At 41.5% G+C, this 27,049-nt stretch overlaps 1 protein-coding gene across 2 annotated transcripts in view; it reads right to left on the bottom strand.

Moving 5' to 3' along the window:
• Nucleotides 1-8,126: 8,126 nt before the first annotated feature.
• DNAI3 (dynein axonemal intermediate chain 3) overlaps nucleotides 8,127-27,049 on the bottom strand; it is a 94,435-nt gene continuing 75,512 nt past the window's right edge. Inside the window, exons 19-23 of one of the 2 annotated variants that reach the window (XM_070486744.1) lie at nucleotides 24,819-24,949; nucleotides 22,890-23,094; nucleotides 21,290-21,381; nucleotides 20,125-20,247; nucleotides 8,127-8,277 (exon numbers count right to left, since the gene is read on the bottom strand). In XM_070486744.1, coding sequence (XP_070342845.1) covers nucleotides 8,248-8,277; nucleotides 20,125-20,247; nucleotides 21,290-21,381; nucleotides 22,890-23,094; nucleotides 24,819-24,949 — 581 coding nt within the window. In that variant the 3' untranslated portion in view covers nucleotides 8,127-8,247. Of the gene's footprint in view, nucleotides 8,278-15,947; nucleotides 16,245-20,124; nucleotides 20,248-21,289; nucleotides 21,382-22,889; nucleotides 23,095-24,818; nucleotides 24,950-27,049 lie in introns of those variants that run through there. The other variant, XM_014830133.3, reaches the window with a different exon arrangement.

Raw genomic sequence — 27,049 nt, 5'->3', positions numbered from 1 at the left:
TTTATGGAAACTTAGGAAGTACGGGATGTTATCCCCTAAAAATTGCCTCCTATTGCTTCCTCCTCTAGTGACCAAATGTCACGGGATGAACTTTGAGACCCTTCGTCAAATGGAGCGGGAAATGGAAATGCTGTACTGCTTATTGGCAGCCAAAAACAACACGTAAAGGTTTCCCAGGTCTTTGGTAGGCAATTGCTGCCATTGGGTACCCCAGTTAATCTGCAAAGTGGCCAAACTTGGACATATTCTCACCTCTCTTGATAAATCTGTTCTTTCTCAAGCCCCTGTGGCCATGTGCCAGCTCTGGTGCCTTGAGCCTCAGATGTCCCAAGCTGTCTTGCCTTTCCCTCCTATACCCAACAGAATCGGCCTCCTCTGCCTCCAGGGAAAACTTGCCTTCCATTTGGTTCTACAGTCTCACCTGAAAGTATGCAGTTGCCTCATCTGATTAAAATACTAGGGTGTTAATGGCGGTAGAGTTTATTTGTAGTTAGCTTATTAACCCCCTTTTAAAGAATAGCATAAGAAAATACCAAAGGGACTCCCTTAATTTCTCTCAGTTCTTTCTGTTAACTGTGGGTTTCCTTGATGCTGCTGCTACAGTTCCATGTCACGTTCACTTCTGAAAGATTATCAGTTTTGTATTAGCCATCTCAACTTCCCATATGTACTTATATCCTCAGCCACCACAGAAGAGTACTTAATCCATTATCAGCTATGCCATTAATGCATTTACACAGGACTTGAGTCACAAAGGGGTTGGGCTTCTAGCAAATCACCTAGTGGAAATTTTATGAAAGTCAGAATTAAATATGTAAATCAACACAAATATACATATGAAAGGCCTAGACTGGCCAAAACACCTTCTAAAAAAAAAAACAACAACGATGTTTAAGGACCAATACTATCTGATTTTAAGATGACTTATAAAGTGACAGTAATCAAGAGAGTACGGTATTGGCATGAGGATAGACAAACAAATCCATGAAACATAACAGTTCAGAAATAGACCTGTACATATATGGACAACTGATTTTTGACAAAGGCAATCTCTTTGTCAGGTGGAAAAGGGGTAGTCTTTTCCACAAATGGTGCTGGAACAATTGGATAGTCATATGCAAAATAAAAAAAGTATTTCAATAAAATACCTCATGCCGTGTGTAGGAATCAACTTGAAACGGATCATAGATCTAAATGTAGAGCCTAAAAGTATAAAACTTCTAGAAGAAAACCTTGTATTATACAAAGATTTCTCTGCTCACCAAAAACGTGATCCATTAAAAACAAATTGATAAAGTGAACTTCATCAAAATAAAAACTTCTGCCTTTTGAAAGACACTGTTAAGAGAATAAAAAGATAAACCACAGACTGGGAGGAAATGTTTGCATGTATCTGGTAAAGAACTTGTATCCAGAATATGTAAAGAACTCTCAAAACTCAATAATAATTAAGAAAAACCCTCCGAGGGGCTGGCCCTTCGGCCGAGTGGTTAAGTTCGTGTGCTCCGCTGCAGGCGGCCCAGTGTTTCGTTGGTTCGAATCCTGGGCGCGGACATGGCACTGCTCATCAAACCACGCTGAGGCAGCGTCCCACATGCCACAACTAGAAGGACCACAACGAAGAATATACAACTATGTACCAGGGGGCTTTGGGGGGAAAAAAGAAAAAATAAAAACATCTTAAAAAAAAAAAAACCCTCCGAAACTCGTGAGCAAAATGTGTGAATAAACACTTCATGAAAAAAGATACGTAGATGGAAAATAAGCAAGTGAAAATAAGCTCAAGACCATTGATCATTAGCAACGTGTGAATTAAAACTACAATCAGATTCCACTACACACTAACTAGAATGGCTAAACTTTAAAAGACTGACCATATTGGTGAGAACATGGAGGAACCTCATACACCGCTTGTGGGAACGTAAAATGGCACAACCACTTTGGAAACATTTGGCAATATCTTAACAAATTGAACATATACACACCATATGGTCCAGCTATTCTACTCCTAGATACTTATCCAAGAGAAATGAAAGCATATATCCATAAAAAAAGTATAGAAATGATCATAGCAGACTAATTTGTAATAACTCCAAACTGGAAAGAATTAACCCCAATTGTCCATCAAAAAAATTGTACTATATCCATGCAATAGAATGCTATTCAGCAATAAAAAGCAAACTATTGATACATACAACATGGATGGATCTCAAAAGTGAAAGAATAAGATAAAAAGTACATACCATATGATTCCATTTATATAAAATTCTAGAAAATGCAAACTCATTTACAGTAACAGCAGATCAGTGATTGCCTGGGAATTGAAGAGAGGGGAGATGCTAGAGGGAGCTAGTAAAAAGGAGGATGAGGAAACTTTTGAGGCTGATGGATGTGTTTATTTCTTGATTTTGGTGATAATTTCACTTGTGTACACATATGTCAAACATAACCAGTTGTATACTTTAAATGTATACAGTGTATTTTATGTAATTTATACCCCAGTAACTCTATTAAAAGTGTATATGTGTACATGTGTGTGCTATACATACGAGACTCACGTAGGAGCCTAATATTGCAGGTGAGAGCTTCAACTCTGGAGCCAGACAGTCTTGGTTTGTGTCTCATGATGTATCTTGGGAAAGTAACTTAATTTTTCTGTGTCTCAGTTCTGAACTATAAAATGGAGATAACCATAGTACTCTCTACCTCATAGACTTGCTGAGGGGATTAAATGAGTTAAGATATTTAAAGCAGTAGAACAGCGCCTGGCACTGGAGTAAGGGCTCATGAAATGTTAGCTATTGTTATTAGTGGTGTGGCATCTATTAACAGTTTTCAGGAGTAAACACAACCATTGTCAAATCACAAAGGCCTATTATAAAATATTTAAGTAATACAGACATATAAAAAGTCTAAGTCCCTTTGTTTCAAAATAATCCAAAGAGACGGGTATAGCTTAAAGAGGATTAGCCGTGCACTGATCGTCATTAAAGCTGAATGGTAAAAGTCTCCTCTCTTCTCCTGTTCCATCCCTCAGAAGTAAACATCACTAACATTTTGATGGCTACATTTCCAGATCTTTCTATACATATACAGAGAGATATGAATATCTACATATTTGCACAAATGCTTACACACATTTTATATATGGGTCATGTACATATTGGTGTGCGACTTGATTTTTCCCTTAACAATCTGTGGACAGCTTTCCTTATCAGAAAGAGCAAATCTATATCATTCCTCAGCACAAGTGAAGAGTAGACCGTTTTCTGGATGAATATAGTGCACTTTGCCATTTTCCTATTGATGGGCATGTAGATTCCTTCTACATATTATCGATTTTGATCTGGCTAATATTTCCTCTTTAGTACCAGAGGTCTACACTGTGTCTTATGCTCCTCCATGAGCACGCTTCACCACTGTTTCCCTGAGTGCCTTGAAGACCAATACATTCCTTAACTTTATGAGAAAAAAAAAAAACAAAAAAAGAGAAAAATAACAATAAAAGTAAATTTCAAATAGGGTTACATTCAACTCACTGTAAGAACTGCTTTTGCTTTTGCTTTCCTGAGAAAGTATGTCAAAGGACACATCTTCAAAGTTTGCTCTTCATTCCACAAGCCCAAGAGTTTTCTAAGTCATACTTTTTATTTCTTTACAGGCAGATCCTTTTATGTGTCCTGTTATTTATATTTTATCCTTTTATCCACATAGAGAAAGTACTGAACTAATATGTAAAATCCTTGTTGGGATTTCCCTCCAACCTTGGAATCTTTTTATGAGCTTGCGGTAGGCTGAATAATGGCCCCAAAGATGTCCATGTCCTAACACTTAGAACCCATGAATCTTACCTTATGTGGACAAAAGGATTTTACAAATATAATTAAAGGTTTTGAGACAGGGAGATTTTCCCAGATTATCCAGATAGGCCCTACTGTAATCACAAATCTCCTTATGAAAGGGAAGCGAAGGGAGATCTGAGTGTAGAAGAGGAAAAGGTGATACGAAGAAGGAAGCAAAGATTAGAGCGATGCAGCTACGAGCCAGGGAGCACCAGCAGCCGCCAGAAGCTGCAAGAGGCAGAGAATGGATTCTCCAGTGGGTCTCCAGAAGAACCAGCCCTGCCAAGATCCCGATTTTAGCCCCATAAAGCCCAGTTTGGACTTCCAGCCTCTAGAACTGTAACAGAACGCGTCTCCACTGTTTTCAGCTACTTGGTTCATGGTAATTTGTTAGGAAACTACTACAGAGCTCTATTTCACAATCTCCTGTAATTAATTTTTGCTATTTTTTCAGGTCATTACTTGTGTATTCTTGTTAGCTGTTTTTCTTTCAATGAGTGTTTTGCACACATGGGAGCAAAGACATATATTTAGACTGTGATAAAAAAATGAGTTTATAATGGCCTTTCAAGATATACTAGGGGCTCCCTCACATTCTAAACTCACCTGTCTCTTGCCTTCCCCTCCCCCGCTCTAGCTGCACCAAACTCCCTGGGCCTTGCTTGGAAATGGTCCTACAGCTTTGCAGTGTAGTTCCCCCTCCAGAGAAGTCCCTGCTTTCTTTCCAGCCTAGTAGTTCTTGGGGAGAGGGGTGTCAATTTTGCCCCTACCCCGGGTGGGACATTTGACATCTGTAGACATTTTTGGTGTCACAACTGAGGAAGTCCTACTTGCATCTAATGGGTAGAGGCCAGGGATACCGCTAAGCATCCAACATGCAGAGGACAGCCCCCACAACGAAGAATTATTCGGCCCCAAATGACAGTAGTGCCATGTGGAGAAACCGTTTAGCCCCTCTAACCCCAGCTCATCTTCACCTGCCTGACTCTTCAGGCCCCACATCAGAAGGCACTTCCGCAGAAGCAGCTAAATAGAGAGAGAAGATAGACAGCCTTCCTGTAATTGCCGGTTCTTCTATGTCTCCCACTTTTGACCAGTGATTCTCAACCCTGGCTGTGCGTCTGTCCTCTTACAGTCACCACAGGTCATTTTCACACACAAGCAAGGCTGGGAACCCCTGCTCTAGATGTGGCTCTTTAGGGTAGTAGATGTCATAAATAAAGCAATGTAGGCATGTCCAAGTTTAGAACACTGTTTTGCAAACGCTCGCAGAGCTTCGTTCCTTTCAAGGCACATATGCTTGGGCAAGAGTTTTAATGATAGAAAATAAAATGTTCAAATCCATCAGGAATATTTCTCTGATATCTTTTGTTCTTTTACTTGCACGACATCTGTTTAAAGCTAATGAATTTTTTTAAACTAACTTTGTTTTTTTTTATAAAAAGAATTTAAAAAAATTCGAACAATATGGAAATATAGAAAGACAAAAATAAAAATCTTCAGAACTCTAAACATCAAAAAAATGGTTAGGCTACATGTTAGCGAATATCCTTTCAGACATCTCACAGTCCACATAATATATATGTAGTTATAGGTATGACATCGTCCCAAAATGGGATCATATATATACCATTCTATAACTTACTCTCTTTTTTTGCTTTTGCTTTTGTTTTTTTTCTTGGTGAGGAAGATTGGCCCTGAGCTAACATCCTCTGCCAATCTTCCTCTTTTTTGCTTGAGGAAAATTGTCCCTGAGCTAGCATCTGTGGCAATCTTCCTCAGTTTTACATGTGGGATGCTGCCACAGCATGGCTTGATGAACAGTGGTAGGTCCACGCCTGGGATCTGAACCCATGAACCCTGGGCCCCAGAAGCAAAGCACGTGAACTTAACCACTACACCACTGGGCCAGCCCCATATAACTTATTTTTTAACTCAACACTATATCCTGGGTATCTTTCCTGGTCAGTAAATATGGATTTACATCATCATTTTAATGAATTTATAGTATGGCCTTGTATAGCTCTTCAATGATTTACATAATCAGTCCCCTTTAATGGACATGTGGGTTGTTTCCAGTCTGTCCTGGTATGAACAACTTTGGGCACGGAGAGGTAGTATAAGAGTTCAAATGAGTGTGACCTGACAGCAGGATTGTCTGCGTTCAACTCTCAACTCTGCTGTGTGACCTTGGGTAAGTTATTAAGCCTGTGCCTCAGTTTCCCCATTAATAGAATGATAGTAATTATAATACCTAGTACTCCATAAGGGAACTATGAGGATTAGGCAAGTTAATATATATAACAGTATCTAGCACAGTCAGCATTTCATAAGAGTTGTGTATTATTATTATGTGTTTTCTTTTGTCAGATGTTTGCAAATCTTTTTCTCCTAGTCTACAGCTTATCTTTTCATCCTCTTCCACAGAGCAAAAGTCTTATTAAGATCCAATTTTATGGATTATGTTTTTGGTGTCAAGTCAAAGAACTCTTCTCTTAGTCCGAGGTCCTGAAGATTTTCTCCGATATTTTTTTCTAAAAGTTTTATAGTTTTACATTTTCCTTTAAGTCTGTGGTCCATTTTGAGTTACGATGTTACACCTATGTCTATAGCAGCACTATTCACAATCGCCAAAATGTGGAGGAAGCAATCCAAGTATCCATTGACGGATGACTGGTAAACAAAATGTGGTATGTACATATAATGAAATACTATTCAGTCTTTAAAAGGAAAGAAATTCTAACACATTCTACAACATGGATGAACCTTGAGGACATTATGCTAAGTGAAATAGGCCAGTCACAAAAGAACAAATACTGTTTGATTTCACTGCTATAGGCACTTAGAGTAATCAATTTCATACAAAGTAGAATGATGGTTGCCAGGGGCTGGGGGAGGAGGGAATGGGGAATTATCGTTTAATGGGTGCAGAGTTTCAGTTTTGCAAGATGAAAAAAGTTCTGGAGATGGATGGTGGTGATGGTTGTGCCATAATGTGAATGTATGCACAGAACTATAGACCTAAAAATGATTAAAATGATAAATTTTCATGCATATTTATAACAATTAAAATAAATAAATAAATATGCAAAAGATGTATACAATGGGAAGTTTAGATTCAGGTTTATGTTTTCATTCAATTGCTGCAACAGAATTTGTTGAAAAGGCTATCATTCTGCCACTGAATTGCTGTCGTATCTTTGTCAAAAATCGGTTGGGCATATGTGTGTGCTTCTGTTTCTGGGTTCTCTATTCTGTTCCACTGCTCTATGTGTCCATCTTAACGCCAGTGCCACACTGCAGCTATATAGTAAAACTTAGCGTCAGTAAGGGTGATTCCTCTCACTGTGTTCTCTCTTGTTCAACTTTGTTTTGGCTGTTTTAACCAGGTTATCTTGGGTAACGTATGATGAGAGCCGACACAGATCAAGAGAGAGAAGGCAGAAAGAGTTTTACAGTTTGTTATACTTGTAGTTCCCTGGAAAGAATGCAGCATGCCACGCAGAGTCACTCGGGGAAGCACCGAGATGGGGAGAAGGGAACATGAGGCGGGGAGAGAAAGGAACGGTGGACAAGAACCTTCACCATGATTTCCTCTGAAAGGAATGAGTGAGGCAGGGTAAGCGGGCTGAGGATCGGCTAGCTGTTTTTGAAAGTGGTGCCCCACAAAAAATTCATCTTCACTGTCACTGTTAGTGCATATTGTTGTGAGCCGACTCAAGAGGTCTCCACATATTTTTGGGTGGGCCAGGGCTTACTTGGGAACAGCTAGTGGCCAATTTGTAGACATTAAATCGTCGATTCACAAAAAGTATAAGTATGGTTAATACACCATCCCAGAACCTTTCCTTTACAAGACGAGCTTTAGAATAAGCTTGTTTATATCTACAAAACCTTTGCTGGGATTTCAACAGGAATTGCGTTGTCTGTATGTCATTTTGGGGAGAACTGACGTATTTACTATGCTGAGTCTTCCAATCCATAAACGCGATGTCTCTAACTAAGTCTCCTTTGATTTCTTTCGTCAATACCTGTAATTTTCAGCATAGAGATCTGCCATCAGATTTTTGCTTAAGTATTTCATTTTCATTGGAGCAATTGTAAACAGAGGTCATTTTGAAACACATTAGCAAACGTATCACAGAGAGAGAGAACGAACCTGGGGCTCTGCCCACAGAGCCTGAGGCCAGGTATCCAGGGTTTCACAGGGTCAGTCTTTATTGGATAATTTAAAGCATAAAAGCAGGAACTAGGGCACAGGAAGGGAGAAGTGGGGTCACTCAAGCAGTCAGTTCTTTAAGTCACACAGGGCTTTCTGAAAGCAGGACGTTCCTGGTGGGACGGCCCGGTTCCCTGTCTAGTTGTTCTGCTAGTAGCCGCATCGTACAGCTGGCAACATGTTTATTCAAGATGGACGTCTTTTGAGATGGATTCCCTGGCAATGAAAAGCTTAATGTCAGGTACTTAGACTACACTATTCACTCACACGTGTGGTGCTTGATGCTGGCTGTTGGCTGAAAGCCTCTCTGGGGCTCTTGACCAGAACAGCCACATGTGCCCACTCCATGTGGCCCAGGCTTTCTCACAACGTGGTGGCTGGGTTTGAACAGCGAGTGTCCAGCGACGGGGAGCCAGGTGAAAGCTGTCTGTGTCACCCTTATGACCTGGCCTTAGAAGTGATGCAGTGTCATTTCTGCTGCATTCTATTCTTTGAGGCAACCACAAAGTCTCACTCAGTTTCAAGGGGAGGGGAAATAGAGTCTATCTCTTGGGACGGAAAATACTGCTGTGGCCATTTCTGAGAATTCACTCTGCTGCAGCAGAAGCTTGTCATAGTTAAATTACTAAAGCTTGTAAGTGGTGAGTGCTGAGCATTCTGTCCGACTCCAAAGCCCTGATTACAGTCCAGATATTTCTCTTACTTTGTGACTTTGAAAACTATTAATATCATATTGCAATTCCTTTCATAGTCTCTAAAAACAAATCTTATGAGCACTATTCATGATCCACAGCAGGACTACATATGAATTATTATTTTTAAAATGTGTGTGGATAACTGTTGTGCTGCATTAGAGACTAATTCATTTTAGAGTGTTTTTTAATTCTTGGTAGCTTTTTATCCATGGAAAGGAAATAGCACTTTCCAGGGAGCAGAGGTGAGAGAGCCCACATGTGTGGAGAACAGTATGGATGGCAGCGTCTGAAAGGAAGCAGGGGAGGGCGAAGCTGTCAGAGACGGGCTCAAAAAGCAAGCAGGCTGTGTCATAGCAGGCAGAGAACTTAGACCCTGTCCTGAAGACAAGGGGGGCCAGTGAAAAGTTTTAAGCAGGGCAGTGATGGGGTTCAGGCTTGATTTTTAAATGACCACTTTCGCTTCAGTGTTGAGTATTTAAAACCATGGGATTTAGAGTGATACGTAAATCCTAATTCACCCATTTACTGAATAATTTGGAATTTGCTTGGAATGTAGCGCACTCTTCCAACGCGTAGACACAGGTAATTTCCAATTAAAGAAAGTTTTTTTTCTTTTGATATCTTTGGTTACGGCTTTTTCATTTTCCTGGTGTCTTATTAAAGGGGCACAGATTTAAGTCCAATTCCTGATTTCCACCTGATGGTTGTGCCCGTGTGTTCTAATGAGACTTCGGCTTCTCTATGCCACCTGACTTCGGCAGGATGGGCCAGGCCATGAGGTGGTAACAAATAAACTCTGACATCTTGGTGTTTTAATACAATAAAGGCTTATTTCCTGCTTGTAGAAAGTCTGCAACACGTTGAGAAACACTTCTCTAATTTAAGATTATGGCGTCGTAAACACCACGCCACGGGGGAAGATATAGTTGGAGGATTTCATGAGATGAGTTAAAGCCAGGCCTGGACGTGACTCCCATCATTTCCACCCACATCCTGTTGGCTGGAATTCAGTCACAGGCTCCAATCTAACTGCAAAGGAGCCTGGAAAATGTAGAGGCACCTGTGGCAGTTTCTGTCACCTCCCTCCCCGCCCAGATTTTCTGGTACTCTCAATCAGTTAAAATGAAGATTCTCATAACGAACAGATGCAAAGTCTTTTTGCACTGTCTACAGTGCATCATTTCTGAGGACTAGACCCCTCCGGATGCACAATTTCCTTTCCAGGACTCTTAGAGCCCAGGTTTTTCTGGGGTTTGCTCATCCCAATGCTGTGCTCAGATGGTCTGTTGGAGAAGTGTAGACAAAGACAATTCTGATGGTCTCCAAAAGTAAAACACAGACAATTGAGTGATGGCTACATGGTTCTTTGGTTGACATGGATGGGGTTGAGAGGGACATACAAAATGTCTTCCTACCTTTTAAACAGGTAGATCTCTTTCATAAGATAATGCCTAATTTTTCCTTTTTTTCCTAAGTTTCAGACTTTAAGCCCTATTTAATTTTAAACCAAATTAATTGACTATTAACACATGTAAATTGTTTACATCCAGCAGGATAAGAGAATAGAACATCTTGATTAGCTGAATGTTAAACACTGTCAGGAATTACAATGTAATAAAAATATACTACGATAAGCATAAGCAAGCTTCCTTTGATGACTCAAAACTCACCTTAGAATCCCGAAGCAGTTCAGCATCTATTGATATTCTTATTATTCTACACATTTATCTTTATAGCAATTAGACTTTACAAGCTACTTTCATGTGTTTTATCTTATTATAGTCTTCATGATAAATTCTGTGTAGTGGGAATTATTATCCCCATTTAATGGGTGAGGCTCAGAAAGGTTATTTGCCCAACATTAGAGAGTTTGCGAGTGGCTCAGCTTAAACTCTACCTGCTGTCTCTGTGCTGACGACCCTCAGGAGCTGTTGTTCAGTGTTGCAGACATGACTATCTGGCATTTGGATAGACCTTGAAATTTGGTTATAAAAATAATAAATCCTTAATAACAAGATGCTTATTTGTCTTTTGTTGTCAAAAGTGTTCATCACAGAAGTAAAAAATAAAGTTCTAGCTATTATTGTTTAGATTCTGGATAATTGGGAGCTTACTCTGGTTTTTAATTTGTTATATTTAGATCCATACAGTCAAGAAACTTCATTAAAAGTGAAAAATTGTTATCAATTTCTAGTGTTAATTTAGCTTGTTGACTAAGGCTAAAATAAAGCGGACACTTGCCATCTTTTAGATTTGAGTTAGTGTTTTCTTTTTTCAGTTTTCTTTTTTTTAAGAGAATTACTCTGCTTAAAAATATAGTTCCTAAAAAGAGTTGGGAAATGTGTCTTTAGCTGACAGGGAAGAATGTGAAATCTACTTCAGATCTTCTTTCCTTCTCCTCTTCAAGAAAGAGGAATAAAAACAGCCTAGAATATCACGTTTAGGTGATTTCAAGAAACCTTATTTCCTGTCCTTTTAAGTTTGGAACGCCGGCGTTATTGCAGGGAGACACAACCTATATTATTTTCCACCCTCACTGTGTATATTTTTAGTGCCCTGTTTCTGAACAGGAAAGCATCTGGAAGCAATTACACTTCATTTTTTAAAGTCATCGATTCCCCAATAAACTCCCGAGGTTGGTTTCTTTGGCGTCTGGGATTCTCCTCTGATGGGGTGCAGGTGTTTTACACGAGCCTGTGACCCCGAAACAGCTCCTCGGCCAGCGAAGGAGTGGATTCATCACACAGGGTTTAATTTGCCCTTCGCTGAGAAATTTAATTTCCGCCGTGGGGGCCTTGCTCAGTTACATAGTGTCTGACCTGGTGATGGCAACCTAGCAACCGGGTGGCACAGCGCCTACCCCAAGCAGCGCTCAGGGGTAGAGGGCACAGGGCGAGGTTAATTATTTACAGCGGTGGATTAGTGAGGCTGCAGAAGTGTACCTGGGCCACCGCCTGCTGGATTCAGCTGCCTTTTCACCTGTAGTGCACGCAGACGATATGTTTATCTGAGGACCTGCAAATACGCTGGTTTAATTATACAGCACTTCTTGGTGGGTAAAAAGAAGTTCGTAAAGCTGAATGATAATCGAATGTAATCTAAATAAACCAAATATTATTAGAATGATTAATTTTCTGAGTAGCCACAAGCATTTTAAGTTCTGCAAAAAGAAAGCTACCGTTTGACTTCTAAAGCCTATGTCCAGCATGTGTGGTCTCATATTAAAATGAGCAAAGGCTAATATTAAACTAGGCGTGCAGAGCCCTTGTTTAAGTCATATTTGAGAGTGAGCAACATTCCCGTTGTGATTAATAATAATAAAAATGTTAAAATCAGAGATTGTTACACAGGGCAGAGGAAACACTATGGTTTCTCTGAGGTGTGTGTGCACACCTGAGACCAAGCAAGAAAAGGAGGCAACATTTATTAAGCACCACCTATGTGCCAGGTATCGTATACACGTTGTCTTTGTATGAGGTATGGATAATTCTCTCTATTTTACAGGCGATGTAACTAAGACTTAGGGGACAGTGCAGCTTGCCTAGGGTGACAAAGCTGGGATTAGGACTCAGGTCTGCTAGGATCTCAAGCCCCCTTTCTTTTCACTACACTATAGGCCAGACCACAAGACTTAAGAGCAGAAAAAAAATGGTTGGGTTGACCCCCAGTGCAGTTGGGAAGGGGCCAGGGCCAGAGCGGCAGGGACTGGAAGGAGGCACACCAGTTTACTCCATTTTCATTCACGCCCAGTATTCCTACCTCTTCAGTTACGGTGGTTTGCTTCCTACCTTGAGCCTCAACTGTGTTCTCTGCTAGGATTCAGCAGGCCTGGCCCTGTCTGCTAAGTGGGGGGTCTGGGCCAGAGAAAAAGACATTAGCTTGAGGCGTTGAAGAGCCTTGGAGAGAAGTCATCCCAGGGAAGCAGGAGGCGGCACGGTGAGTTTGCCCAAGTTCCAGTGCCTCCGAGTCAAAGGGAAATGGGCATGGCGAGTGGTCCGAGACTCATCCTACCCTGTCCTCTTTCCTTCCCTCTCTCCTTCTGTAGGCACCAGACCTGCATGGAGTTCTGAAGGCTCTCCCTGCCTTCTCCTGCTCTCTCTCCCAGTAAATCGCCTGCATATCTAGCTCTGCTCCTTGCAGATTTGAACTAACACAGAGGCATTGTCCCAGCACCTTCCCCTATGTTAGAGGTCATTAGGCAGCTCTAGCTTATTGAGAGAAGGGCGCCTTGAGTGCCTGGTGGTTGTGGGCTTGTTTTTAAACATCTGTGACTCTGTCTTCATCCCAGAGACCACAGGACACACCTGGTGGCCCTTTGCAGAAGGATGAGATACCCCATAGACAGGTGGGGCAAGATCCCATGAGACTTGGGCTATGGCTGTTTGTGTGACCCCATTGGTGGTGATAGGCTGGTGAGATGATGAGACCTGGTAGCCTGAGGTTATAAACATACAGTGAAAATATCATACTGAACTGAGAATAACTGCTCTCGTAAGCAAGATGAATCCTATATTTAGTTCTTATAACAAGAATGTTATAATCATTTTGTGTTTGTAAATTAGGTAAAATAATAGCAAAACATATTTACTGCTTGCTGTATGCCTAAGCTCTTTACTTGATAACCCTGAGGCAGACACTTATTCCATATCCATTACCCGCTGTCTCTACGCAAACAAAACCCTGCTTTTGTTTGAGACAACAATGTGCCAGCCCCAGGTAATGGCTCATGTCATGCAATCATGACACTCCTGTTCTCTGTAGTCCCAATTTCCCTTGCACTGAGGGGTGGCCACACAGCCCAGTTCTGTCAGGAGACCCAGACAGAAGTCTGACAGGGTGGGGATGGGAGACTGGGGTATTGAATGTGCTTCTCCTAGAAGACAACACAGCAAAATCCCTCACCCTCTTCAGGTCTTTGCTCAAATGTCACCTTCCCAGGAAGGCCTACCCTGAACACCGTGCTTAAAATTGTAGGGCCTGGAACACAGCAGGCACTCAAAACATTTGTTTTTCTTTGAGGGAATACATGAAAACAAAAATAGGGAAAATTGGTGGAGAAAGCGCAGAACCACAAGCACCAATGGCCTGGGACAGGAACCCTCCTGAGATGTCTGATGAACAGGAGGAGGCCAGCATCACCGCGGGGTGTGATGGAGGGGAGAAGAATGAGAGCCGAAACCAGGGTGACAATGCAGAGCCTTATCACACGAGGGCTGGCAGATCACAGCGAAGCCTTTGGCTCATACTCTGAGTGAGCTGGGAAGCTCAGGAGAGCTCCGAGCAGATGGATGCCAGCCTCCGACTTCTATTTAAAACTACCATCTGGCTGCTGTTGAGAGAGATTGACAGGGGCGAGAAAGAAGCAGGGAGCGTGGGTAGGAGTCTACCGCAAGAATCCAAGCTGGGGTGATGGTGGCTTGGACCACGGTGCTGGCAGTGAGGAAGGAGAGCAGTGATCAGGTTCTGCATATATTTTAAAGGTGTGGTCAAGAAGAGCTGCGCACAGGTTGGGTGTGGATTGTGAGAAAGAGAGAAATGAAGGATGACTTCAAGGTTTTTGCCTGAGCAACCAAAGTAAGGTGCTTGGGAGGGAGCAGGAAGAATGGGTTTTGGAGAGATAATCAGGCACTCAATTTTGAACAGGCTTAAATTTGAGATGCCTATTATACATCCAAGTAGAGACATTAAGTAGTATACAACTCTTGATTTTACGGGAGAAGTCCAGGCCAGGGATGTAGGTAGTGTTTAAAGCGATGAGACTGGATGGATTCACCTAAGACATGTGTGGGTTAAAAAAAAAAAGAAAAAAACAAAAAAAGAAGTTCACATGCAAGGTTGAGCCCTGGGACATCCAACAATGATGAGACTAGCATGTGCTGCACGCCACCACCTTATCTGCAGGTGCTCACTTACCCCTCATAAAAATGTCGCAAGGTAAATACTCTCAACCTGACTCGACAGAAGGGGAATCTGTTTCGCAGCTGTAAGTCATCTGTCCGAAGGCACACAGACGGTTAAGTGCTAATATCCACCTGACTGCTGAAGTCAGAAAAACTTTGTGTTTTATTTCCTCTAGCAACTCAGCTTATAAACCTTGGTGTCATCCTTTGTCTTCCCTCTTCCATCCAATCAGCCTTTCACTTCTATTGTCACATTCAGCTTCAGTACAGGGCGTCCTAATCTTTTACCTCAAACCATTACTCCTGCCTCCTAATAGGATTTCCTGCCATGAGACTCCCTGCCGCTTGGAGAAGTTCCTTATCTTCCTGGATCTAAAGCGGATCGTGTCACCTTCCTGCTTACCCCGTCTATTTATTCCCCATTATCTGCAAACTCTAATCCAGCTTCTTTGGCTCGTTTACAGGAGCCTTCACAATCTGGCTCTAAGGGACTTTTCCAGTCTCCTCTCTTGCTCCTGTCGCCCCAGCCCCAACTCCCATGGCAGTCATTATCCTGTGACATGGAACCTCTAACTGAGATATGCCAGCATCTTTTGCAACTCAGTTTTGCATGCTGTTCCCTTTCTGTGCACACGCTCGTTAGCCCCTGGTACAATATGGACTAGGAAATATGACGGTGGGCACCGTGTCGTGTGCCACATCTCAGTGGAAAGCTTTCAACTTTCACCATTCAGTTCGATGTTTGTTGTAGGACTGTTTCAGATACCCTGCATCAGATTAAGGAAATTCCCTTCTTTTTGTAGTTGCTATGAATTTACTGTTGTTTTATCACGAATGGATGTGAAATTTTATTAAACGTTTTTCTGCATCTACCTGGAATCATAACTTCTCTCTTTTAATCAATCATTGATTTATTTCTACTGTTAAATTAACCTTATATTCCCCAGATAAACCCAACATGATCTTCGTGTGTTATCCTTTTTAATGCATATATTTCTGGATCCCATTGGCTAATATTTTGTATAGCACGTGGGCCTACAATCGTGCAGGGACCCAGGGGGAGCATCTTTTTGGAGAGGTGGCCAAAAGCAGCCTGGTAATTAGGAGCACAGTCTGATTTCCACCTCTGTCTGGGATTAGGGGCTCTGGGCAGATGCCAAAAGCTGGGGGTGAGGGGCGTCTGCAGCTCTGTGCTACTACAGGAAAATGAAAATTTCCTTATCAGTAACTTTCTATTCAGTACAAAGTTCAGTACATATTCAGTCCAAAAACCGAAACAGATCTTATTGTTATAATTCAAAAGTTTTAATAGTAGGGAAATAAAAGCCTAATACTTATAAATCTAATTAATGTTTAGTTTTCTAGTTCACCTTACATAAAAAATACTGAATAAAAAGAAAAGAAACTCCTACAAAGCCCCCAAAACACCCTACTGAAAGCTTTTCTACATCATTTCCATGTAGGACACCTTCTCGGACACTTTGATTAGGCCGAGATTGACGAGGATGCTCCTTTCCAGTTCCAAATAACTCTCGTAGTCCATTTTCAACTCAGCCTCCAATTGTTCTTTTGACTTCTGGTATGTTTTCTAGGGGGAAAACAAGCAAATCATCCCTATAAAACACTGACAGCTAGAAATACTGAAGGATGAGAAGGGGCTGGCTTTGAACAGTTGTCCTGGCTGCTGCTTTCTGGAAGGGGTTTGTGGGCGGGCAGATCTCGCACAGTCAGGGAGAGGAGCTGCTGGCTCTGAGGCTCAGGCAGAGACAGAGCCGGGAGGCGTGCGCAGAGTCAGGGTCAGTCCTGGGGGTGGAGCAGACTGAATTTGCTGATGGGTTGGATGTGGGCTCTCAGCAGGGGAACCAGGGCTGACCCACAAGCTCCTGCCACTGACTGAGTGAGGAGCATGTTGAGGGGGGAGGAATAACAACAAGGAACATTTATTCAGCTAATTTACCCAATACCACTTGCTAAATAATCTGAATAATTTGTTCTATCCTTTGATCTGTCAATGTTTATGTTAGTACTGCTCTGGTTCAACCATTGTGGCATTTTAATTCATCGTAGTATCTGCTAGGGCAGTCATTATGATTTTTAAGATTTTTTTTTTCTCAAATGTGTCTTCTTTCAGACAAAACTTAGGATCATTTCCCTTGGTGTGTCATCCTTGTGTAGCCTTTCTTTCTCCTCCTCTTGTCTTCTCCCCATCCTATTGTCTTCCTGTGCCTTCTCCTTTGTCACAAAGCCCTGTCTTTGTGGATTTCGTGAAGGGGTCCAGTACTCTGAGCTTTTATTCTACTTTCTCCAGAGAATAATTTTTAAGAGCTATTTTCCTCCTTTGAGCCTTCCCAACGATTGATGTTCCCCTCCCCTGCGTCTACGGTATTTTTTCCATATGTTTGCTCTCCCCTCTCTTTTCTTAATATTTCTGCTTTCTCAGATTCCTCGTGTCTAACGATTGTACCTACTTCATAGCTCTGTGAGGATTAAATGAATCATTTAACACGTCAAGTCCTAGAATAGAGCCTGACAGCCAAGAGGCACCTAATACATGTTAGCACAGTAACCAGTTCACACAGAGGGCAGCACTGGATAAGGTGAGGAAGAAAAATGTTATCCTTCTAACTGCTGTCCTTTGTAACGTATGTGACAGATGCCGTGGCATTTCCCATCACTTTCAGGTTATTAGGAATAGTGTCATTTTCAGGTATTTGAAGATCCAAGCCAGTCTAATATCAAAGTGGAGACTGCTCCTTGGGGCCCCCACTGCAATACCCCCCAGTGTGCACCTCCAGCTCTTTCTGCTGAGGTTGCCTCACCCCAGTTAGAAAGTCCTTTTGGGCATTCAACTTGAGCCTAGTTACTTTCCAAGGGTCCATTTGGCCCCAGGAAATCTCACCCCCTCACTCTGCCATCAGGAGAAGTTCATTGCCCCCGGCCCTCTCTCCACCCTTCCTTCAGAGCAGTTTAAGCCAATCTCTTGCCTGCAGACTTTCCAGCCTCAAGAGTTGGGCCCTAGTCCCTGGGTTCCCTAAACTCTCCCCAGACTTTCTGCTCTGGTCCCTTGGTAACTCCTAACCCTTGGATTTCTGTGACTCAGCAAGCCTCCTGCAAGGTGTAAGAGGCCCATTGTCCATCTTGGCCAGCAACCAATTTCTAGCAGTGGTTCCCTTGAAGGTCTCCTAATGGAGTCTGGTATTGCAGAAGTGGGGAGTGGGGAATATATGGCCCTCTGACACCTCTGCCCCCCAAAAATCCCCTCTTCCAGTCTTCTTTGCCATAACTCTTGCTTCCCTTATGTAGCTTGGAGTATGGGTAATTGACAAGAGTTGGCAGAATTCTTTTGAATTCTTCCCTCTTCCAAGTCTCTTATAGATGACATAGCTTATGGGTCACATGGAAACTGTTCATTTTCCCAGCTTTGGATCTCCAGCTGAAATTCCAGTTAGGAAAAGTCCCATGTCACGTGCTGTCAGAGTTGTAGTTACTATTATTTTTCAAGAAGTGAGCCGTATCCAGACTCAGTGTTTGCAGAGAGATGAGAGCATGGCTTCCCCCGGATCTGTGGGTTGAAGGGTCCAGCTGAACCCGCCCAGCAGTGGAGGGCACTCATAAAGACCAGCCTGCTGGATGGTTGTGTGATCTTCCCCGCCCCTCCATCATGATACAAATAGTGAACGCTTACTAGCACTTTCTACGTGCCAGTTATGGCTAAGTGCTGTAAATATTGTAACTCATTTAACCCCCACTGCCATCCTCAGAGGTTGTCACAGTTTGTCCCCATTTTCCCTTTTATCTGCATTTGCTTATAAGGAGCTATTTCTGATGAACATTAGTTGTTTTTCCCTGATGACCCTTTTCATGTCTAAATGTAGCAGAGGAGCCCTTTTAGACCATTCACTTGTCTACAGTCTAGCTTCAGAGAAAATCTGAGAAGGGATAGCTCTGCTTAAAAGAGGATACAAGATCAAACGATGGGAAGTTACAGAAGGAGTTGGAAAAGTTTTGGAAACTTGAATGCATGATACAATTTTAAGATCTGATTATTATAATATTCAGGTGTTTTAAAAGTATTTCAAATGCAAATTATTTTCGGATTATCCACAATTCTACTTTCTCTCAGTGATGTGGATAATTAGGAGCTGTCTGTATGGTATTTAAATATTCATATTAATTGTGGAAACCTGCTGGCCTGGGGGAGGGTGGCAGGTTATCTCCCACAACAGAATTTCACCCACCATTTGTGAGTGTGCAAAAGAACAGAATAAGACCCATTTTTTGCAGCAGAGAGAAACAATGAAAAGTCAATTAATTGGTGCTCTTTTATACCTTGTCACCGCTATACAACGTTTTTGAAATGAGGCCCCCTCTGCTGTTATTACACTAATTAATATCTATCAATAGTGATAATATTAATCTATTTGCTAATGCAGCACATTAAAATATTTCCACATGCTTGTGCTTTTAATTGAGACCAAGGGTCTCGCGTGAATAATTATGTTGGAGCAGGCTATACATTTGGCTATAAGGGAACTATATACAGGATCGGTGATGAAATTGCCCGGGACGAAAGGGCAAGGAAGAGAATGAGCAAGAGAGAAGAAGAAATATGGACTGAGATGACCTCAAGTGAGAAAGAAAGATGAGCTGAATTCACAGAATATATAAGGGTCCCAGATTCCAGCGAGCAAGGGGCCCCAACAGAGTGACAGAATTCCTATCAAACAGAGAGAGGTTGAGAAAAAGGAGAGTGGGGGCTTCAGAGCTTTAGGGTCCTTTTTGGTCAGTCTAAGATGGAGATGTCCTCTACCAAATTCTCCTCTATCTCAAATTTCATAGCTCCAGTATATTCTAGCATACAAAGTTCATATCTGTCTGTCTATGTACTAGCTCCCATGCAATAAAAGTCTACTCTTTGTCAGGTTACTTAACTGAAAGCCGTATAGTAATCCTAAAAGGTACTTATTTGTATTCCCATTTTAAAGACAAGAGAGCTGAAGCTCAGCAAAGATACAAGCCCTGCTCCAGACCTCGTAGCTGGTAGTGACAGAGTTGGGATTTGAGCTCATATGCCTCGATTCCATATCCCGTTTTTGTGCTACCTGTTTTAATGCATTATTCACCAGGTGTTAAAATTCTATATGATGAAAGTGTTCCAAATTTGAATCATTGTATCTATAAATATATTTAGATACCATTGTCTCTAAAGGACTTCGAAATTTAGAAATTTCTAAATTTGACTTCTCAAGAGTTCAGACACTAACTGGATAGAATCCCGCTAAGCGTACAGTTGGCTGTTCTCACTCATGGTAAGCTGGGAAATCGGAAATGCCCCTGTGACTCTCACGAGAACAAGAGAAGAATGTGAAGAGGCCTAATTTTCCTATCGAGACTATGAAAGAAGCCAAACACACATATTTCCACGGAGGTTAGAGGAAAGCAACTCCCATTTCTGACATTTAACTCACAGCTTTTTTCTTCTCCATTTCCAGCTGCATTTCTTTCTTCTCTTGTTCACGAATTTTTTTGCGCTGGTCTACATATTCCAGATGCTTGACTTCTCTTTCAAAGTAGTAGTTCATACTTAACACCTGTTAGAAACAGAGACCCATGAGAGGGGAGCCCACACGGAAGCCCCTGTGCTCTGGAAGAATTTCTGCTGTTTGGTATTCACTAGGCACACGACCTACTTTGAGATACTGACCACAGGCCCACAACTAGAGGAGCCAGCTCAGTTTGGCGGCTACTGTGCTAAGGTTTAGGGCCCTGCCAATTGGAGGATTCCAGGAAAGGAGTAGGGATAGAAGGAGAGAGCTGCAAAAAACTGCAATTTTGTAGAATACATATTCAGGGATTACTTTTTTTCTCTTCTCACTGAGGGAAGTTTCATATCATCAACCAAACTCAGGGAACTGAGATGAGGAGGTCCATGCGGACCCTAAAGGGACTGGAAGCAGAGCTGAGTACCTGGTCCCCTGGAGGGCTTAGTGTATGGGCACCAAATCAGAAGCAGGAAAGTCAGCAGAGATCTTGGCCAAGGTGACCAGGGAAGGAAAGCTTTGTGCCTGCCAGTAACTGGGTTGAGACTTGCAACAGATGGCACTCTAGATATTTAATGTTGGTTTTATATATATTTACGTATTTCTATTTATTGATCTCCTTTTTATAACTTCATTATTAACATTGCTTGAAACCCTTGGGTGGTAGATATGGAGGGGCAGAATATTGTCCCTTCAGACGTGCTGCCTGCGGTATACCAAGTTGCGGGAGGACGTGGTGGAGGTGGGTGAAGGAGAGATGCCTAAAAACATCTACTGCCCTCCAGGAAGGGCATCACTGAAATAAGGGTCCTATGCTTCAGTTACAACCTGAAAGTAACATTTTATGATTATGAGTCCCCAAATCGATTCTTCCCTGAATATGGTCTTCATGGGCCTGGCCTCCTTCTCATCACGTTTGTTTTTTCCTAACTCCAAACTATTTAACTCATACAACAGAAATACATCCCCTTATTTTTGACTGTATGATTCTTTTCTTCTCTTATAGAGCAAAAATGCTATCATTTCTCAACACATTTTAAAACACGCTGCAGTAATATCTGGTCACGTAAATCCTCAAACCCAAGTTACTAACCTCGTTGGCAGAAGGGTGACTTAAGGTCCAAGGAATTTCCAGTATATGCAGTGTTCCATAATAATCAGCTACGGCTATAAATTGCTGCTTAGCTGAAAGATTCAAAAAATGAGGAGGAAAAAACAAGTCAGCCATCTCAGAGGTTAAACATGAAATGGGCTTTTGTTTTGTGGTTACAGAGGACCTGCTGTGGTTACAATGATCTCGGCATCTTCATTAGACATTTATGACTGAGGACCATATTAACATGTAAAAGTCGTTTTTTCCAGTTGATAAAATGAAAACTGAGGCCCTGAGCCCTTGTCAGTCACCCTGCCCACCTCAAATCTTGTTTTCTTGGGTGTTTATATAAGGTGTTTACGTACAGTGGCTCCTTGCTGAGGTTGACCCTCTCTGTGGCTGGGCTCACTTGGCGGACTTGAGAGGAAAGCAAGGACAACACATGGAAAGGTTTTCAAAGAAAAATCATGACACCAATTTTCACCAAAGACAGAGTAAGTGCTAAAGAATACCATTATCCAGATGAATTTCAAAGTCATAGCCAGAGCCAGTTTTCTTATTATAAAAACAAATTGCTTCTTTGGATCATTTAAAATGGTCAAAAAACACAAAAGTGTTTGAGAATTTTAATTTTCTATCTCATCATGTAGGTTTTTTTTCTTCTTCTCTTTTTCAGAAAGTCTGGTTCAAATTGCTAAATCCTACACTTATAATCCCTGTAGGTATGTAAAAGCAATATTTTGTAGCAAAGATAGTAAAACACATTTTGGTGACACTTATGGCTAATTAGTATCCACACTGTGACACTCTGGAGATTCTGAAGACTGAATTTATAAATGTAACGTTTCTGAGAGAGAAATGGATAGAAAGACAATTTTATGCCTGCACACCTTTGGGAATGAAGGGAAACTTCTTTTAAAAGAGGCAAATATACTAGATTTACATAGAAACTAGTGCTTGGTGAAAAAGAGAGATTGTGACAAACGATACAAATTACTTTTCCACAGACACATCCTTAAATTTCTGCTTGCTTTGTTATACATTATTTTTTCCTCATAACTATTTCCAAAGTTAAAGTCTAAATAGATATATATCCCCAGAGAGTCGTTTGATCTTGCGAAGAGAATTGCTTGCTGTTGTCCAGGGGAGAGCAGGAAAAGGATAAAATATTGGAAGTTTGTGACATAACGAAAAATTAAAGACACAAAACTTATTCTATTTGGAGATGAAGCAGCAAAAGGTAGCAAAGATTTAGGGATCACCCTGTCTGACCTGGAGGAGATAAGCAGGATGCTTTCCGTTGTGTGGTTCAAAATCAGCCTCTGCTTGGCATATGAAACACGTCTCAGAAATAATTGTTGATGGAGAAAATAGAGAAACTCAGCTTGTATCCAAAACTTGAGAGGAAAAGAGAAGCGAAAGGAAGGGGAAAGACGGGAAGGAAAGGGAAGGGAGGAGCAGAGAAGGGAAGGGATAAGATGGGAAGAAAAACAAAAACTTGAGAAGAAACATCGGAGGCTTTCCAGATGAGTGTCAAAATGTTCCCGAGTTACCCCAAAAAGGCAAAATAACTTATCACATTTAATCAGAATCAACATGCCAGAAAAGGTCCAGGGTTTGATGCAGGTGATCATAGTTATGCAGATGTTTTGTGACAGGGCTGGTTCGTGGGTTTTCTCCAGAAGGTCCCAGATATCGATGTAGCCATCTTCTCGGCCAATGTAGAAGACCCCGGGCCTTGTCAGGGACCAGTGCCCTGAGGTGTACCGTTTTGGTGCACAAGATGTCTGAAGGAGAGGTCCAGTCTTTAAACAAATTTTTGAAAAGACATATTAAAAGGTTTTGTTATTATCTGAGAGATATCCACAATGATTTTCTTTACGTACAACTCAGATGGCTATGGTCCTGTAACAGCAAAGTTATGCCTACTCTAAAGTCTTATTTCCTTTTCCTGTAGGATTTCTAGATAATGCCAGCTCTTTTCTTTCCTGTATGTTGTTATAACATCTCTTTGTTCTTATTTTAGTGGCTGTTTAGAAAAGATCTAACCTTCCAATTGAGCTGCTGATGGTTCTGATAATCCCACTGCCGCTCAAGTCCATTGCTGTTTCTACAGAGATGGGTGGACATTAGTTAAGTAAAGATTAGAAGGAAATTTTGCTTATATCTTTATTTTCTTGTCAGGTGTCTGCTTCCCATGGAAACAGCTCTGGCAGCAGGAAAAGCAAATGGAAAGTCAATTCTAGCTGTGAGCTGTCTCCCATGGCTCATGAATATTACTTAGAAGAGACTGTAGAGAACCAGTGACATCAGAGCATCTTCTCTTTTCTCTACCCTGGGCTAATTGGCCTTCTTTGGGAGGTTTTCATAGAGACAGAAGATCAGAATGTACTTTCTTCCCACTGTCAGGCTCCACCTTGCAACAAGGCGGACTCATTTATCTACTTATGTCTGCAGGACTCAACTAAACCATGCAGCTGTCTCCTGCCCTCCAATACAGCAGAAGAATGTTCCTGTGGGGAAGAAAGGATGTCACGGATTCTTAGGGGTGACACTCCAATCCTGTTCTTGCCCACTTTGCTCAGTTCCTTCAGTGTCTGTGGATAACAGAGTTTGCCTAAATTTTCTTTTTTTTTTTCTTTAAAGACAAAACTAATACTTGCTCACTGTAAAAAAAAAAATGATCATACAGAAGTACATTGGTATAAAGTAGAAGTCCCTTTGTGGACGGACACCTAAGTAGTTTCCAATTTTTTTCAATGACAAACTTGTACATATATTCACACACGTACGTTGAGTATTTGTGTAAGTTAGAGCCCCAAGTGAAAGTGATAGATCAAATTATATACATATATATAATATTTATATATTTATTCAAAAAGTATTTATATTACAGCTGTGAAATATATGTTTCAGATTTTGATAATCTTAAATTGCTCACCAAAGGGACATATCGTGTTGATTCCCCCATACCCTTGCTTCACTGGGTTTTATCAACGCTTAGCTCCTCTCTGCCTGGCTCCATGCCTGTTCCTAACCCTCCCACCGGACTCCTGGCACAGCCTCACTTTGACGCATGCTCATCTCTAGTCAGCCTGGTGACGGGCCCTTTAGCTTTCTTACTCCCACTTTCTGAACGTGCTAAGGTATTCCTGGTACAGAAGCAAAGACTACAGACCCAATGCTTCCCCTTAGACATCACAGAGTAATCAGCAGCCCTTCTTGGATTTTAAGGGGAGGAATAAACCAAGTCAACTGCCCACAATATATACTTTGAAGAAAAGATTGTTACGTTTCAGAGAACAAGAGACTTGTAAATGATTCCTTCCCTTAGGAAAGAAAAACAAAGGGTTGTGTTTTCAAAAAGCTTACAGCGGTTCTGCTGACAAGCTGGAGCCTAGGCCATCTGTTCTAATTTCTCTAAAAAGTGTCCCAAAGGCACTGTTATGTCAGAGCAGTCTGTTGTTCCCATTGCCTTTCTCAATAACAAAAACTGCAGAGCCACTCTTCCATTTTGCAGACAATTTACCATAACACCTTCTTTCCAGATGGCCACGTTCCATCCCCCAATGGTGAGGATAATGTCCTTATAAAAAGGTGATCTCTGAACAGTGTGGACAGCTCCATCATGGACGGTGTAGAGGCTCACTGGCTTCTTTGCTGTTAGGGTGGAAAAGACCATTTCATCTTTAATAACACTATTTATATTCCTGCAATGGACAGACCTCCAATGGACAGACAAGTGCTGATTAATGTGGCCTAAGAGTGGAGGACCAGAGGTCCGCTGGAGTGAATGAATCTGTCAAGGGACAGTTCTTCCTCTTTTTACGGGAAGTCCAGGGAAATTCCCATCAAGGCCAGTTTTCAGGCTCACAGGAACACTTCATGTTCTTATTCATTTGCCCATTCATTAATCTATTCAGTTAGTCAATATTATATATTGTCAGTCAATAAACATTTGTGGATTGCCTATATGTACCAGGTACTGTCTACTCTGCCTTTGCTTGGATTTCTTCTCCTCCAGGCCTGGCTGCAGAGCTGACTGCTCTCCACTCCTTGCCGCTCACACTCACAAGCCCCAGGGATGGCCATGAAAATACGTGCTTGTCTAGGCCAACCCACAATGGCTACTTTATACCAAAACCATGAACTTATTCTGAATCTCATCACATTAAAAGCTATGTGAGGGCTGGATTTTTTTTTTCTCAGAACACAATGAGATATTAAACAGAAAAAAAGAGCTACTAAATCTTGCACAAAGCTTATAAAGTAGAATTTCAAAGGGATATTTGTCCACTCATGTTCATAGCAGCATTATTCACAACAACCGAAAGGAGGAAGCAACTCAAGTGTCCATCAACAGATGAAGTGATAAACAAAATGCGATATATACATAAAATGGAATGTTATTCATTCTTCAAAAGGAAGGAAATTCCGACATATGCTCCAATATGGATGAACCCCGAGCATGTTATGTTAAGGGAAATAAGCCAGTCACAGGACAAACACCATGATTGCACTTATATGAGGTACCTACAGTAGTCACATTCACAGAGACAGAAAGTAGAATATGGTGGTGGCCAGAGCCTGAGAGGAGATGGGAATGGAGGCTAATGTTTAGTGGATTTAGAGTGTCTGTTTTGCAAAATGAAAAGAGTCCTGGAGATTGGTTGCACAACAAAGTGAACGTGCTTAATACCACTGAATTGTTCACTTAAAAACAGTTAAGATGGTCAATTTCATGTTTATGTATATTTTACCACAATTTGAAAATTATTTGAAAGAAAGCTTATCAAGGGAAAAGTAAATAAATTTAAATGTAGCTCCTCTAGATTTAAAAAAATAAAAACCGATTTTCCGCCTACCAAAGCACCATCTTGAAGAGAGCACAGAAGACACACGTCTATGGCCATCTTGAAATGATCTAGAAGATTCCTGGGAAGGTGGGAGAATCTCAGAAAGCACTAGCTTTCTTCTTACTGCTGCTCCTGTTTCTTGGAGCCTGGTTTTGCCTTTGGTTAGCAGGGCTTCCTTAGACTCCACCTAACTCTGGTGAGCAGGGTCGTCCAGGAAGCTAGAAGGCCTCTACGAAATGTAATCACTATCGTGACAGCAATAACAAACGTCAAGACTTGTACTTTAAAATAACATGTTAGATGTTCTCGGCCCATAATAACTTTCCCTTCCTTTTTGTCCTTTGAAAGACCTTTGTGCCATTCAGCAATGAATGGAACTGTCCTTAAGTTATTAAGTGGAGTGCCAGAGCCTCCAGGCCAGGTTATGATGAAGAAAATTACAATAAACAAAAAAGTAGTTTCCAGAGTCATTATCTAATGCAGAAGTCAGCATCATGATGTAGTTAAGAGCGCAGACTGCCTGGGTTCAAATGCTGGCTGCTGGTAGCTACCCGACAAGGTTGGCATGAGGATTAAATGAGTTAATTCACAGAAAGTGCTTGGAAGAATGCCTGGCACATAACATGTGCTTATTTTTGAGGAGAGTACATGAAATAATTATGTCAGCATGCTTCATTCAGCCTGCGTTTCTTGGCTGATCACTTAAATCACTGGAAATTTTGCCTGATTTGGCCTACTTCATCACACACCTCAGTCAGGGTAATCTCTCTTTCAGAAGTTTCTTTGTAGAAGAGGACATTCTCCTTCTGGCCTGGTGAGATAAGAACATGGGGTTCCCAGTAGATCAAGAGAGATGCGGTCCCAGTTAATGCCTCATCTTCACTCAGGAAACCTTCATGATATT

This window comes from Equus asinus, chromosome 16 (genome assembly GCF_041296235.1).
Source record: "Equus asinus isolate D_3611 breed Donkey chromosome 16, EquAss-T2T_v2, whole genome shotgun sequence".
NCBI classification, from domain to species: Eukaryota; Metazoa; Chordata; class Mammalia; order Perissodactyla; family Equidae; genus Equus; species Equus asinus.
This window is presented reverse-complemented; position numbering and strand designations above follow the sequence as displayed.